The sequence below is a fragment of the Colias philodice genome, chromosome 20 (assembly GCF_061535455.1).
Source record: "Colias philodice isolate Cphi_HAF_F1 chromosome 20, ilColPhil1 Martin Lab GWU primary, whole genome shotgun sequence".
NCBI classification, from domain to species: domain Eukaryota; kingdom Metazoa; phylum Arthropoda; class Insecta; order Lepidoptera; family Pieridae; genus Colias; species Colias philodice.
The window spans coordinates 6,236,109-6,253,779 of NC_143105.1; the positions used below are offsets into that span (position 1 = coordinate 6,236,109).

General features: G+C 30.5%; 2 protein-coding genes across 3 annotated transcripts; one reads left to right on the top strand and one right to left on the bottom strand.

The window, feature by feature from the left end:
• Positions 1–1,708: 1,708 nt before the first annotated feature.
• Positions 1,709–4,447, bottom strand: LOC149479510 (uncharacterized). Its single transcript, XM_089708008.1, has 4 exons — positions 4,405–4,447; positions 4,024–4,067; positions 2,399–2,540; positions 1,709–2,142 (listed from the first exon to the last, which is right to left on the bottom strand). Exons 1-4 carry the CDS (start codon positions 4,445–4,447, stop codon positions 1,709–1,711), a joined length of 663 nt encoding a protein of 220 aa, XP_089564134.1.
• A 2,677-nt stretch (positions 4,448–7,124) lies between these two features.
• On the top strand, positions 7,125–17,668 carry LOC149479511 (neuronal synaptobrevin-like). 2 transcript variants are annotated; one of them, XM_089707813.1, is made up of 9 exons: positions 7,125–7,238; positions 7,319–7,500; positions 12,927–13,044; positions 13,431–13,509; positions 13,848–13,927; positions 14,136–14,187; positions 14,293–14,316; positions 15,365–15,395; positions 15,475–15,492. In XM_089707813.1, coding segments are annotated over exons 2-7 (345 nt in total). In that variant the 5' UTR covers positions 7,125–7,238; positions 7,319–7,498; the 3' UTR covers positions 14,307–14,316; positions 15,365–15,395; positions 15,475–15,492. The 2 variants fall into 2 exon arrangements, with proteins under 2 accessions (XP_089563939.1, XP_089563940.1); XM_089707814.1 differs by lacking the exon at positions 14,293–14,316 and having other exon boundaries at positions 7,125–7,500; positions 15,475–17,668.
• Positions 17,669–17,671: the final 3 nt, after the last annotated feature.

Sequence of the window (17,671 nt, forward strand, 5' to 3'; positions counted from 1 at the left end):
CCTTCAACCAATAATAACAGGGAATTCATAATTTAATTGAATAACAGGTATCATTTATGAACCATGGTGGATTCATGAATAAATGCAGACTTATTTCAATATATTTAATTTTACACCAAATAAAAACCATAACACATAAAATATTATGTAAATAGTTAACTGTTATCGAAAATATTTTACACGCGCCGCAAGTATAACCGAATATTACCACAGAGTAAAGTACTACAGAGTAAAGTAAAACTAAAAGTAAAGTGATACTATACAGGGTGTAATCGTTAAGTGTGCACAAGCGATTATTCCGTAACTATTGCAGATATCAAAAAACTTAAGTACTTAACCTAATGAGTAAAATGGCCATAATAAATTTTTAAAAATAAAACGAGAAATAACCAAAAATGTTACATTAAACGCTCCCATACAATTTATTTCCCATACATTTTGTATTCATAGTAGATTTTCGAAGTGACGTCCTTATTGTGCAATACAATGAGGAGGTCTATTTACAGTTTCTAAATGAACTTCCCTCCAAATTTGCGAAGTAATTAAAGCAGAAAACCAAAAAAACAAAAAAAAAGCTAAAATCTTTCATATTAAATGTATAGGTTGATCCAAAAGTAATGATAATTGGGTATTTTCTGTGCACATAAAAATATAAAATAAATGTTTTATGCTTGCTCATGTAATCACTAAGTTATCACAAAAAAATTATATCTACAGGCCACGTTTCCAAGTATTAACATTAATTTTAATGTGAACAGTGCGAGCCAGAATGTTTCCCGACGAAAAGAAGAAACAACGATTCGACATTTAGAGGGCGAATTTCTAAATTTTTAATGAGATCAGGATAATTTTTTGTCACGATTTGTGACCATGGGCGTTACCTGGGTTCACCATGTTTATGCTGAAACCAAGAAACAATCAATGGCCTGGATGCGAGCTTCCAAAGTGACGGTGAAGATTTTCAAAGTGAAAATTAGTGGGATAGATTAAAGCCGTAGTTTTTTGGGACGCTGAAGAAATGTGGAATATTTTAAGAAGGTAGCCACTACTACACAGGGCTCTTACTACACAGACCAAATTAAAAGATTGCGGGTAGGTTAGTAAGAAAAAGAGACATGGCAAACTTCGGTCTTGAATGTTGGTTCACCAAGACAACGCACCAGATCACAAAGCGTCAGTTGCGATGGCTGCCAATCAAAAATCGGCATTGAAAATGCTTGAACACCCACCCTGTTTGTAAGATCTAGCTCCTAGTTAATTCTATCTCTTACCTCGGCACAAGAAACACCGTCGATACAAGAAATTTTAAGACGACAGCGAAGTGATGGCCGATTTTGAGGGGTTTTTGTAGATGAAGTCAAAGTTTTTTTTTTTCTAAGTTAAGGAAAAAAAATATCGAAGTATATTATCTAGTTAGAAGACTATCTAGAGAAATACATAATTATTTTAACCTTGTTTAAAATTGATTATCATTACTTTTGGATCAACCCATGTACATGGGATATTCATATCTCATACTAAATGTATGGGAGGGTTTAAAGTTAATTTTTTAGATATTTCTCGTATTATTTTTAAAAATTTATTATGGCCATTTTACTCATTAGGTTAAGTACTTTCGATATCAGTTTAAAGTTTTTTGATATCTGTAATAGTTACGGAATAATCGCCTGTGCACACTTAACGATTACACCCTGTATATAGTATCACTTTACTCCAGAAAATCTGAGTCCTTTGTATACTCCTTGGTTACTTTCTTAAGTGTCATCTTTTTTATGACCTGTTTCACAATCTTCATCATACGTCGGCCATTTTTAATAACCTCTTCCTTTTTCAAAATCACCGTTGTGAAGGAGGCTTTGGTTTTGGATACTGTCTTTTTCGCTGTTTTTGGTTTTGTCGGTGTGTGTGTGTGTCTTGTTGGTGTGTATCGTCTTTTTCCATGAAGCATGTGCCTTGGTAAGGGCATATTAGTTGTTCGAATTCGACGTTCTGCTCTTCTGAACGGTGCTTTAATGTATTTATACTTGTTTCCTACTTTGTGCAGTCTATGATTGGGACACGGTGGTATCGATGGACAAGGTTCAGGTATGGGGCACGTTACCCGAATGTTGAAGCAATCCGAATAGTTTATGGGTTCGAAATCTGCAGAATAAAATTACATTTCTAATGAAGAATTTAGCGAATATCAGCAATTAGAAAAAACTTCAAATTATATTAGTATCCATTCGAATAATCAATATAACGAGTACATATACTTATATTAATTCAATATACCTTTAAAACGATCCAACAAAATAGAGCAAAGCTGTAATAACCTATCGAAGGGTAATCTCAACATAAATGTCCCCTTTTAAATATTATTTTTCTTACAGACACATCATAATTTAATAAAGCTCACCTCTTTCGTAATCACAGTTATACTCATACATATCACATTCGTCAGTGAATAACCTCCGTCTGGTGGGCTCTTCATCTTCAGCTCCACATTCGGGGATCCACGTGTGATTGCAAATGTCCGCCAATAAACACCAGTGAAGAGGCTATGAAACGCATTAAATTATATAGTGATTATTGTTTATTATTATGTGAAAATAGAGCATCATTCTGGCTTTCAAAACGGGTGAACTTTTATGCTCCTGTATATGACAGCTCTGTTTTCAATTACCACAGAGTAATAAAACTCCCTAGAGTTATTAAATTAACGAGTAGGTACATAAATAAGTGATAAATAACTTGGTTCACCTCAGTACTATAATGAAGGACATTTTAGATTATAAAGTGTAATAATACATGTAATAAAATAAAAAGATATGTTTATTAGGGTGTCTTGAAAATAAATATGTAGGATCTAATTTTTAAGTTTAATATTATATTGCAAAATAACTTCTTAAAAAACTACAGCATATTTCCGAGAACATCTTACCTAAGCTAAGCCAGAGCGGGACTTATTTTATAAGAACAAAGAAGACGATAAGAAACGCGACCTTGACCGGAAAAGTAAGGGATTTTTCTTCAATTAGTAAGCCTCTCTATTAACAGTTTATTAAGCTGTATTTTGTGATAAAAAATGAGTGTAAAGTAAATCCTTTCAAAACGTTCTGATCGATTTGAACAAACACTCGTTTCAGCGATGTGTTAAATAAATACAAATACTAAAATGTTTCAACTCTATTTTTGTTGCGACACAATTTTGTTAACACTTCACTTGAAATTCACTTTATAAAAGCGTTGCAACTGTGAACATTCAACAGGATTTGCATTTTGACATAATGAAAATCGAATAAAGCCTTCGTTCAACGTTCTTCAATAATTTATGTATATATTATAATACATATAAAACTTTATCAAGTGAAGTATGAAATAAAAATTGCTGATATTTTTCAGAGTTAGAAATGTGAAGCAATTTTTCTCTCTTTACTTCCACCTGCACTTGCATATTGCAGATACATTTATACTCACAATTTTACTACGAAAACTTTCATATGTAGAAAGAGTAAAATACATCATTTCAATGTGCTACAATTTGTAACATTTTGAAAAATATGTTTTATGGGAAAGAGTAAAAATAATGGAGATAGTAAAGAGCAGACGGAAATCTGATATTAATTATCATTATATGATGATGATAAAATATCTTACACAATCGATTTAAAAAATATATATAGACTAGCGGTCCGCCCCGGCTTCGCCCGTGGTACATATTTACGTTTTCTCTACATAAAAACCATCCTCGTACTTTAAGGAATATAATAAAAAAAGAATTATCGAAATCGGTTCAGCCGTTCTCGAGTTATGCGCTTACCAACACATTTTGCGATTCGTTTTTATATTATAGACTAGCGGTCCGCCCCGGCTTCACCCGTGGTACATATTTATGTTTTCTCTACATAAGAACCATCCTGGTACTTCAAGGAATATAATAAAAAAAGAATTATCGAAATCGGTCCACCCGTTCTCGAGTTATGCGCTTACCAACACATTTTGCGATTCATTTTTATATATAAGATAATAATATGAACTTACCCAAATAAAGTGTTGTTTAGTGGGGTATGGAATAAGGAGAGATACTGCAATAATATTAATTGGTTATGAAAAAATATAGGAAATAAATATAATTATGGTTTTAACTTTTCAAACAATATATTATTTATAGTGTGTTTATCAATCATATGATTCTATTGTTCAAATTTTACATATTTTGAACTAGTGTCCGCCCCGGCTTCGCCCGTGGTACATATTTCGCAATAAAAGGTAGCCTATGTCCTTTCTCGGGTATCAAAATATCTCCATACCAAATTTCATGCAAATTAGTTCAGTAGTTTAGGCGTGATTAAGTAACAGACAGACAGACAGAGTTACTTTCGCATTTATAATATTAATAAGGATTAACATAAACATACTTACTGAGAAAAATCTGATGCGGTGTATAGGTCGTAATAAAACCCATTTAATGACGTTACATTTACTTCACTATCATCCACTATTTTAGTAATTACTCATACATATAAAAATGAAAAAGATCGGACATATTATCAAATCCACTACAAGAAATATTGCGTAAACGATTTACGCTATTGTTTTGCGTCGTTGTAAATTTATTCTAACGCTTGTTTCCGAAGCCATACGACATAAAGTGTTTTATTCTCATAACATAATATGTTTGTATTGTTATCGATTTTGTACCAACATTTACAAGATTCTTTACTTTCATAAAAAGTACCGACCCTTACTATTCTGAAAAATTAATGAGAAAAGTGATTACCTCAATAAGTATTTCAGATAGACGTCCATTGGTACGTTATATTAAAATTTCATGAACTTTGGTACTTTAATAGCCGGTGTATAATAGAATGTGGTGTACATACATATATTATTGTTTAAATAAAATAGATGTGAAATTAATAGTTTAGTGTCTGCATGTGTACATATGTCTGTAATATTGCTGCCTTATTTGTTACCACCACTGAAAAGCTTATTGAATTGAATAACATAAAACGTAATGTTTTCGCTTTTTCTCTTCGAGCCACCTTCGAGCAATCTTTCCAAAGTTAAATCCAAATTCAAAACTTTTTCATTAACGAAAACATTGAAAGACTGAGACTTATTTTACAAGTCTACGCGCGATGATTGAACAATATAACGTTCGTGATACGTTATATGTTCATACAACAAGCTTCATATGCATTATTAAAGGCATTGATTTCCTCTCAAATATAAAAAATGTTAAAATATGATTATGGCACATTTCAATAAGTCTTTATTCTCATCATACACGAGCCGTGTCGTGTGAAGACTTTGTCAAGGTCACAAGCTCTTAAGCCGTGTTTACACAGTCCCATTACAAATGAAAATTGTACATTTCTTAAGCCCCCTTAATGATCGTCTTTTGGCACTGAAGGAAATACCCTGTTTATGAAGCCGTTCTATCATTTCTGTAGTTATAATTTATGATATATCTATGAAGGTTAACAGGCATAAAATCGTGCTCACAATTATATGCGACGAAGCAAAAATTTCACAACATTTAAAATGTAACAGCCACTCTACATAACGTTTCATTATGAGGGATTTTCACCGAGAAATGAGAAGCTTAAATGAGACTTATTTACACTTTTCAAAGGTTTAATATAAATTAATATGATGAAGTTGTTAAGATCTGTGAATGAATGGTGTTGACCTATTTGTTTGTATTTACACCTATCCATGCTGGATTACATGAATGACTTATCCTTTTTTTAGGTTTAAATTTTCAATATTCAGTACTTCACGCATTTTTTTATATTTTTATTTATTAAACTCAAAAAATTTAATATCTTTATATCAATTATGAAGACGTTAAATTTTTTGCATTATTCAGTATTTACAAGTTAGTTAAAAATCAAAATAAAGCACGTATATTAAAAACTGCTGAACCACAACATTTTTACGTCCAATACTCCAGAAAAAAGCTCGTTTCTATTTTACTCAGCCCGTCGAGTTTCCATTAACAACGAATGTATACTTTCTCTATTTGCAGGAATACTAAGCCCATAATTAGGTTTCAGTAGACGAATCCCAGATTTATTTTGAGAGTATGATTGCTTTCCCAACTATTGATATAGTATCACATTAAATGTAAATTGAGAAGGCTCTAGAAAGCTCTCGTTTGCTAGAATAGTATCATTTAGTCTAGAATATTGCAATGATATGCGTTAGTTTTATATTTATTACATTTTTTATTGACGTGACAACGTCTTAAAATTCGATAGAGCCGGTTGCACGCATGAAAAAATATGACTTATGCGGCGTTACCTCGCTCTGAGGCGTTCCATGTAAGGCTTGAAGTGCAAGCGAGAGCGCGGAACGAGCGACAAAGAAGCACAATCGGACGTTGTCACGTTCAACTATCGTCAGTAAACCGACTTTACAGACAACATTTTTTTTTATTTATTATAATCTCTTACAGAAAATGGGAGTATTTTAATGGTCATTTCGATATACATATTAAGCTGTTTGTAAATATAGGTAAAATAAAGAGCAACAAGCATACTCGTTTATTATTGAGACAATTATACCCAATACCCATGCTATACCAACCTACCAGTATTCATGGACGTAGTAAAATATATTTTTTCTCAATATATGTAATGTGTATTGAATTGCGAAAATGTTGAAGGAATAATAAATGTTTAGAGAGTCGTTCTCGACCAAAATCAATAAAACTGGTTTTGGTGTGCGTCGCTATGAAACGATTATCTGACTGTCTATTAAATCTTTTGATCTTTCGAGAAAATATATAAGAAAATAGATGAATAATCTTATCGTATGGATTAACCCCAATTAGAAGCGAGCGAGTCGCCAACGCAAACTTGTCTATGCCATTACGTAACACCCACATACTCACAGAATCGATTTTTGTTCCCCTCAAAAAATGGAATACGCATGCGTGAATTATCCAACGCACACACTAACACGAAGAGAATTACACATGCGCATTCAGAACCATTCCGTGTGCGGAAAAGTGAATTTAATGTACTTGCCCATAAAGTTTAAAATGGATGGGAAATATCGAGTGGTATTTTTAGTCCATTCGTACCTATTAAGGAAAGTTCAGACGCGCCCTCTCCCATACAATTCGGAAAGCCCTGTCAAGGAAGGTTTTCTCGTCTGCCTACTTTATCCGATTTTCACACGTTTTACAGTTTGTTCTGCGTTAAACATCGTCAAATAACGTTCGAAATCATTGTGAAAGTGTCCGGGTAAGATATTTGCAGTAAGGGGTTGTTTTATTTCGGATTGCGACTGAACTAAAAATAGCTATTCGCCGATATTCTTATAGGGAAATCGAGTGAGGATCCCATTCATAAAGTACCTACATTCATTTGGGCAGTGACGACAAGACGGAGGGGTAGATTTCGCGAAGTATCAGTGAATGGACTTTTAATATTCGTGAACGTTATAAAATTATATTTCGAGGACTTTTATCATCTTCGCATCGGACAATACATATTTGTGAAAAATGTAAGTATTCATATTTTATACATTTTTTGCACGAGGCAGTATTTTACTAAAAATATACTTATTTCGGAATAAGGGCATGAAGCATTCTGAATATTATTTTTAAAGCATATTGTCCTGATTTAATGTGGACATGAATTACATTTAAATACCGATATTTATGTTTTCTTTAAATTTAATTGCGAATAAAAAACATTGCTTTACCACAGAAGTGTCCTTTTATAAAAATATTTTTAACTTTTGTTCCAAATAAAAGAAAATTTCTACTTAGCCTACATAAAATAAAGAATAAAGCTTTAATGTAGCAAAACGGACTTCAAAAAACAATCTATTATATTATGCTAAGGTACATTATTTTATTTATTTATTTATTTATTTATTACGCCAAACCAACAGTAAATACATATAAATCATTGCAAGCTTAAATCTAGAAGTATATAAATGGTAAGGATGTATCTACCAATTATAGGTAAGGACAATTCATTTAGAATATCGTAAACTTACTTAAATTGTACCAACTAAATCAACATAGCGTTTCTTATGTTAATTTATTTTATGACTAACGTAACTATATTTAAAGAAATTAACAATATTTTTAGAAAAAATTGAATACGAATCAAAGCAAATATCCACCAAATTAGGCTGAGATGCACACAAGACATTAAACTCACTGCACATTCTATTTATAGGCGAGTTTTTACCAACATTGTTTCGATACAGCGGGAGATCAAAAACTCTAGATATAGGAAGACGGGGTATTTTACTAGGCACTGTAAACCTAATTTGCTCTAATATTTGTGGACATACAATAATACCTCTAATTATTTTGTATAAAAACAAGATATCCCTTTGTTGCCTACGATTACGAAGAGATATCATATTTTAACTAAATCTTTTTCCCGGAATTTATTCCCTTTTACAGTAGTTATATAGATATTTGCCACGTACCTATGTTGGATAGATTCATGCGTCATCGTGGCTCAGTCTATTGTTATTATGACTATCTTTTTAACTGTTTAGAGATTATAATTGTTTTTTAGATCTTGTTTCAATTATTGTCGGTCTGAAAGTGCAAACTAATTAAACGTGAATTATTAATTACCTATTTTATTTTTCTATGATAATCAAACATCTTAGGATATTCTATAAAGATTGATAAATTGTGGTAACAATAATATTTGTAACATTATGTCGCATGATAAAACTCGGATAGAGAAACTTTGTATACCTATTTCATTTCATTTGAAATAGGTACCTACCTAGCGCACACGCAACCCTTTTTTGTAAAGTGAATCGTTTTCAGTATATTAATGAATAATAATATTATATAACTAATAAAATAATTTTAATATGCATACGAAACGAAATACTTTTTTTCTCAGTTGCGTTTTTATGATACGATTTCTCTCAATTATTTTCAACTTTATAATCAGTGCCCGCTGATCTTTAATTATTATTAATTCAAACTTTTAGACTAGTGACCCACCCCGACTCTTCAATAGTCCATAACCCTACATAAATTATGAATGTATCTTCTTACGAATAAGGTCCTATCTTATATGTATATTGTATTATGTACACAATACACATACTTTTCAATGTTGTAGGTTCTCTACATAGAGACCTATGTAGAGAACCAACAACATTTAAAAGTATATGATATACTTAGTTTAGAATAACGGATACGTAAACAAGAATAGACACGGAGAACATTCAGATGAAAATCTCCTTGAAACCTAAATGAATAAGGGCCGATTTTTCAATGCTTGGATATAAAACTTATTCGTCGAATAATGTATAAAACTACCATTTTAAAAACGTATTCTAATTGCCCGTATTTGACAGTTTACGTGACATTTTAATAATATCGTGTAATACTTTATTGGACGGATAACTATATATATATGATAACTATATAATATATAGGGCCGATTTTTCAATGCTTGAAAAATCGGCCCTAAGTTAAAGATACACAGTTATACTTTTAATTATTTTTTTAATAAAAAAATCATCGCTATAACCGGCTTTGTAATAAGAAATAAGTAGTGTTTTAATGAAAAGTTTTGTGTAGGTTAGGTAATATTTCACATATCTATAATAAGTTTGGTGTGTAATAGAGTTTCTAAAAAAACAAACTCAAAGCTGACATTAAAATTATCACTAACAGTATTTTTTTAAATAAACATGCAATATCACTTAGTAATTGACCCAATTAACATTGCTGTAATATAACTAATCATTGAAATGCAACCTACATCACATTCAAAGGACGTATTTTTATACGCAACACGTAGCATAGGGGATCTTTTGATGTTATCACTTGTTTACCATAAGGGCAACTCATTTTAAATTCTACTACAAAACATTACTTAGTATGTAAAATTGTAATCTCTAATGCTCAGAAATTATACTAAGGGACTAACGGGGTATTATAGTATTAGGTAGGCAATAATTATTATTTCAGTCCCGCCCTAAATCAGATGACAAAATTTTTATTTCCTTTTTGCCTGTAGGCTTTAAGAAATATGTTCAAATAGTGTCAGATGAATACTTATTTTTTTTATAATTCTCACCGTTACACCTTTGTATAGAATTCTTACGACCACATTTAAAAATAATTAGATAAAATTAACAGAATATGCATAGGAGTTTAAGACGGTGTAAGGTCTCTATTAATAAAAAGCAATTGCGAATGTTTCAAATGAATCTATATGTTATAGTCAAAGTCCGATACACAGTCTCTTCGCGGAAGGACTGGTTTATCCTAGGTTTGGCCAAAGCCATCAGGCAATCCCCGAAATACATTTCAATTTCGCCCTTTGCCTGAAGTATTTTTAGTCAAACCCAGGAGCTCCTAACTTTTCAGTCAAACGTCGAAAGTAAATTATTCTGTTTCGGTTTTGGCCTAGTCAATCCTAGAAGCGACTGCAATTCTCGGTCAAAAGTTGATCTGAACATGTTTAAACAGGTTCATAATGTCTCTCGCGGACCGCGGTGTTCCGACTTCCGACCGATTGTTTTGTCATTTCATGTTCGTTCATTGAGCGTGCGCTCACCATGTCAGAAAAATGATTAATTTGTCACTTTAATTACCTAAGAAATTATTAAAACAATTAACATTAAAGTTAATGCCTCACCATGTCAGAAAAATGATTAATTTTTCATTTTAATTACTTAAGAAATTATTAAAACAATAAAAATTTTAAAAATGTTATTTTTTTATACTTAATCTTATACAAACTAACCTCCGTATATTCCAAAGCATTTATTTATTTATTTTATACTTTATTGCACATCGTACAAAAGGCGGGCCTAATGCCACACGGCATTCTCTCAAAGCATCTCAAATATAAAAGTGAAAATCACGTAAGCTGGACTTGAAAGCTGCTTAAATGATAAAATGCTTCCAAATATACGAAGATGAGACACTTCAAACCTATATCGGAGTTTGACTCGTCAAACCCCGATTTAATAAAATTGTGTTTTGACGTTTGCCTGACCAAATTAGTCTCTCCCAGGTTTGCCGAAAATTGTTTAGTCAAAGGCCGAAAATTTACATTTGTTTGTAAATTTGGGCTTTGACTAAGTCATTCAGTCTGACCTGAGGATTGACCAGTCCAACCTAGGAGCGCCGGAGCTTCGGAGTTTGCCTATAACATATATAAAGAACAGTATTGGAAAAAGAAAATAATCGATTAGCGAGACCTCTGACCTATCAGTTTCCAGTTAAATGATTGTATCACCTGTCTTTTAGTGTAGAGCTTAATTTAAAAGCCTCTTTCATGTACAAATTCACACACGAATAGTACCGAATTTACGTATATAACTGAATATAACATTTCTTAGTATAATACCTATCTTACAATATCTTAAATATTGATATAAGTCTTATTTAAAGATTATTTAGAGATTCTTAAAAGCTATGTTGTATGCATCAACAACCTTTACGTTTGATAAAAACTTGACATTTTACGATCAATTTAAAACACTAAGGTTATATTTTCTTGGAAAGTAAGTATATAAATAAGAAGTATAAATGACCTTATCAATATATCAACCTAATAGGAGTCTGGGTGTTAATGTGCATTGACCTCTTCTTTATTTGACCTTTACGCCTGAAGCCTGTTATTTGCGTAAATGAAACGAAGTTAAGTCGAAATTTCTTTGTTTAGAGAGCTTTTTCGGTGGAAGCGAAGCTTAATTCCAATAACAATTTAAAAGTCAAATAAGCTCTACATATTTTCTGGATATACATATTGAGAATTCGTTAAATGAAATAAAGTTTCCTTTATAAGCTTTTAGAACGTAGATGTACGGTTTTCGTATTTTACTGTAAGTATAATAATTCTCGTCTATATCGTATTTAGTTTATTACTATAGAGACTATTTAAGGCAACTTTTAATCAGTGTACGATGACGTAATTATCGAAGTACTAGCAACAAAATATTTTTATGCGGATGAGATTATAATATAAGTAGTTATTAGCATAAAGAACATTAATGAAAAGGACAAACGTTTTATCCACATTTTATCTTATTTTATCCTATAACCGGCGTCATTTGTTTCGCTTCATTCCTTCAAACGACAAAGCGTTGCTCCAAAAATGTCAATTACGTACATTACGTGACACTAACTCGTCTGCGATAAATATCTTCTAATAGATGCCTTTATTGTCCTTAAGCTGTCGGCTATTTCATTTTGGGCGTAGGTATTTTTATAAGTCTAGCCTATGTTCATGTCTGGGACATTTATCAAATCAATATTTTATGTGTAGGTAGGTACTCTTTGGTATTACTACTAAATGATTCTGCTCTATCACTCTATGGTGTAATTTAATTTATTTAATAGTACATCAACTTAGGTATTTACTTATTATATCTTTATTTACAATGTAACCTGAGAACAGGAGGTATGTTAGCTGAAAAAGTTTTTGCGTCACGAATGCCTCAAATGGGGTTAATTACGAATGCACCTGCAAGTTTTTTGTTAGTAACTTATATTGTCACGAATAGTCTAGACTCTAGCTTATATTTTTCGTGAACCTAAGCTCGAACGTTATACTAAATATTAAATATAAAATTGATTTAAAATTTAAGAAAATCTTAAAAGTACATATAACTCATTAAACCAACCAACCATTAAATTATTAAAAGGTAGCCACTTTTTTATTCAAACATTTTAATTAACGATCTTATTAATCCTATTTTTTTTTTGTTTTTCAAAGCGATGAATCGATTAAGAAGTTATTGGTAAGATAAATAAAACGCCATCTTATATCAATCAAATGTTAATTATAAGGCTTACGGTAAATTTTTAACATAATTTTACAATATATAACACGCGCTTTATTAGGTATTCATGAGGGATTTAGGGTAATTTCGCGTGATAGGGTGAAACCAAATAAATAAATACCTTTTTACTATCGTAGGGCGACGGAAGGCGGTCTTGCTCCCAGCAGCGATGACATGCCGGTGGGCGGACCGAAGACGCCGCAGCAGATCGCCGCCCAGCGCCGCCTGCAGCAGACGCAGGCGCAGGTCGATGAGGTAATGTTACTGAAAAAGTACTGAAAATATTCTATTTCTTTAATGCTAAATAATGAATTGAAGTGTCTACAGTTATAAGTTTTTACAAATATGTATGTTATTATTTAACATTTATTATGACAGGAGGAGGATAACATTTATATCACGAGACTAATTAAAACTAACAAAAAAAATAATAACTCTCATAATTTAACCCCATTTCAACAAATCAGATTTTTATAAGATTTTGATTACAGCTTTCTCAGTAATTCATAGTAACCGATTTTTACATACATAGGGTGCTATTTTAATATTGTTTTAACAATTTAATGTTTTTTGCTTATGTGCCTATATTTTGTAAAGATAAAATTATCATTTACATATTTAACTTATGTTAATTGACACAGGTGGTCGATATAATGAAAACAAATGTGGAGAAGGTGCTGGAGAGAGATCAGAAGCTTTCAGAGCTTGATGATAGAGCAGGTATTTATAAGTTAACTTGTTTTTAAATATTTTTTATTGATACATTTTCAAAATGAGAAAGTCAATGCATTATTTATGCAATTTATTATCATTTTTTATTTTACAACATAGGTACCTATTTGGCTATTTATGCAAATTATATTTGCCGAGAAATAATACTGAGACTTCAAACTACAATTAATACACGTACGTCAAGTACCTAATCCTGTTGTAAACCTGAGATTATATCGGATTACAAACATCGTGAGCTTCTTTCAATTGAACGATGTCTATTGCACTAATATTTAATAGATTGATTGACTTTGCAAGAATATTTTCAAAAAAATTCAAATTTTCAGACGCTTTGCAACAGGGAGCTTCACAGTTCGAACAGCAGGCTGGGAAATTGAAGAGCAAATTTTGGTTGCAAAACTTAAAGGTAACAATCATAGATTTTACTGTATTTATTCCTTTAAATTGTCACATTTTATTTCTATTTTTATACGTTAACAAATAACACTTTTCTTTGGTAATCTAAATCTAGTTATTACTTACTGAAGAAAACTGCGAATGGAATGAGGAATTAAAAATTATTCAATAATCATGATGAATTTGATATAAATCATGCTGTTTATTTCGCATTTCAGATGATGATAATCGCGGCCGTCATTGGAATTATAATTTTGGCTCTAATCATTGGTAAGCATCACACAAAATCGCACACTAGCACATTAGATTGTCGCTCTTTGTTGTTTGAATTACAAATTAGACTAATCATGCCATTATTTTTTCTCGAATTTTCAGCCAACTTTGTGTGAACAAGTTTCGGTAACCGAAGTTTAATTTAGAAGTTACTTGTTATATTATGAATATAGATATGCAGTATGTTATATTTTATTAATATTTTGATATTAAGCCTTTTTGGTAAGTGGGCAGAATCGTTGTGTCGTTGTTACTTCGTACCCTATTTACATAATCTGAAATTAATCAAGGTTATCTCTTTGTGGATAAGATTTTATTTTTTTAGTTTCTTTTTTTACAAAATAAATAAGATGCTTTGAAATTACCATTTATTATTTGATAATTCTTAAAGAAGCTTTTTCGAGATGCAGTTTCCAAAGCTGTTTCAGATTATGTAAATATGTCTACATGTTGGCTTTGACTGTTCTATTGTCTCTTCGTATTCTTGTCTGTCTGATGAGAATGTCTGATGCCGTTTATGGGAACGGAATTTATGTGTTTCAACTGTACCTACACATAGTTGATTAATCTCATGGTTTAACCGATTGATTTATTATTTCTTTCATATTCACGATTGTTAATGGTAATGGTTGAATCACAAAAATCTCGGCTTTGTATGCAAACGTGTTTCTTGTGAAAATGTCTATATGATAATCTACTTGTCTATTTGTATAACCAAATGTGACGTAATACTCCTAGGTTCCACATACTTCCAACTCAACAATCTTCATTCTTCTAAGAATGTTTGCTTGTCTTATCCCCGTTAGTCTAGTCTGCTTTTCCAAGACATTTAGAATGTGAACCTTTATTCTGTCAACCCAAGTTATTTTTTCCCTAACAAACTATACCACATTCTATATCTATTCAAATACTTTCTTAAAAAGCGAATGCTTGCTTCTAGAATAATTATAGAAAAATTATCTTACATAGGTACCTGTATATAACATGATTATCGCAGCTGAAATGTACAAAATTATACGGAAAAATAGCTAAAGCCTATCTATTATTGGCTCCTTGATAAAAATCAAATTGGCTTCAAAACATGTATAAAATATAACCAAATCAATTGCTCTACATTCCTATTAACGCTTGTCTTCTTTTATATCTTTTGGTAATGTTGAAATTATTTTTTTAGGTCTGTAAACATCATACGAGATAAAACCGAGGTAAGCATAGAACTATTAACATTTTTTCCTGAAATTACTTAATACAAGATGATATTAATTATATTGTTATTTTTTCCAGGTCACCCCTAACTACAGCAACGCTTCGGTTCCGGCAACAACCGTAATAGATAAATAATTTAAAGTTCTTTAATAGAAATTAGTGTTGTTAAATGTTTTCGTAATTATATACCTACTAAATGAAATCTATGATATCAAAATATTCAGAATAAATTAAATGTGAATTTCATTATAGTATATCTTTATATTTGTAAATTTTTGAAATCACTTATCTTACCGACTCTATCACTATTTTGCCATATATGTTATGTGTAATAGAATATTTTTAGAAGAACTTTCTTTAATAAATGTTTACTCTTGAATAGCGAGCGGCTAAATTAGCTATCTGCTATGACCCTTCGAATAAGGCTTATCGGAAATATACCATATCTAGATATTTTCTAATTGTGTTCACAAACAATGAGTATATTTTTTATTGATTTTTGCTTTTGTATTCCTGGACCAAATTTTTTAACTGTTACCCTATCATGTCTTGTTGCATTTTGTTTTTACTGTTTTGTAAAAATCTATAATGTTATTTTTGAACAATTTTTATTTTGAGATCCAGTAGCAAAATCGTAAGCAATTGTATATTTAATAGATATCATGACATTAACGAACGCCCCTAACCGTATGTAACGAGCAATCGAGCACTTTGAGCCGTTTTGTAATGTTTTAGAAATTTATAGCCGTTTCATATATTTAACCACTTTTAATGTCTATTTGAAACGAAATTTTATACCTTATAAAATTGTTATTTATTGCATTAACTTGTAATAAGTGTGTGTTATCACGTTTTATGATTACAGGCCAGTTTATAATTGTATCTCTAATAAACTGAGCCGTTACTTTTGCGTGTATATGTAGGTCTAAAAGCTTCATAGTACTTGATACCTATACAAATCGCACTAGGCAGAAACCTTAAGATTTAATGAAATAATCAACTGTATATAAAACCTTATTATGGATTTTAAATGCGAAAAGTTTATAACATCTACAGATAAATATGCGATTCAAAAACAAACAAATATTGAAAAGCATTGTTGTGGAAAGTCTATTAGGAGTGTTTGATCATTGAATTCTAGATTAGATTAGAAATAATGATTAACGTAACTTTAAAATATTATATATTACCCTTATTTTATAAACTTATTAACTACATTTTTTTATTTTTATATTTAACAAAATTATAATGTTTTGATAAATATGATTATTTGTATTTTATGTTTCTGATATAGAATATAAAATATATGAACCGTGTATTTTTATGTTTTTAATTACAAAGAATAAATTTGATCAGTAGTTATTGATAGGTTTATAAAATAAGGATCTTAACCATCACTGTAAGGTAATTACAAAATACACCAGTCTCCAACGAGATTAATTAGTATAATGTCTAATAAAGATAAAAGTTGTTAAAATAAGAGTCCGGGTTTTAACAATTTTTATCTTTATTTTAGGATTATAATTACGTAACTTTCATGAGTTATGACGATAATATAATGTTTTAATTAATTTAAATATAGAGTTTTAGAACGTTGAAATTGACTTAAAGTCGTTCATTTCACTTTGATATTAACTACCTACATATAATTATATTTTAAATTATAATTTCATGTGTAGCTAAATCAGCATTGAAGTATATTATTACAAGAAAGGCTTATTGACGTTGTATTAATGAATTTTATAGAGACATTTAAATCAATTTATTTTAGTGTCATTATAAACAATATTTATTATATATGTAAATTTGTTGTGGATCACAATTGAAATGATTTTATTTACAATAGATCAAAACGGTAGGTATTTACTAATTATTGAATGGTTTATTTAGGATAATAATGTTCTATTTAGTTGTATCATAATTAACGAGTAATGAGACTATAAAATTATTTATGAAATTATAAAAACACGGAAACATTTAAATTACGTATTTTATGAAACTATACGTAGAGCATGGTTCGTAACTATATAATATTAATTTGATGATTTTACCTACGTTACAATAATAAGAATTCCATAAACAAATCTTGCGAAAACAACTGTAAATACTTAACAAAGTAAAACCAATAAAACGTATGTAAAATTTTCAACAATATTTGCATAGACCATAATTAAATTACATAATCAATATATCCTTATCATGGAAATATAGTAAACTATATGTATAGTATTATTTGATGTAATTATTGCTTCAATAAAAAAGCGAATTTAAACAT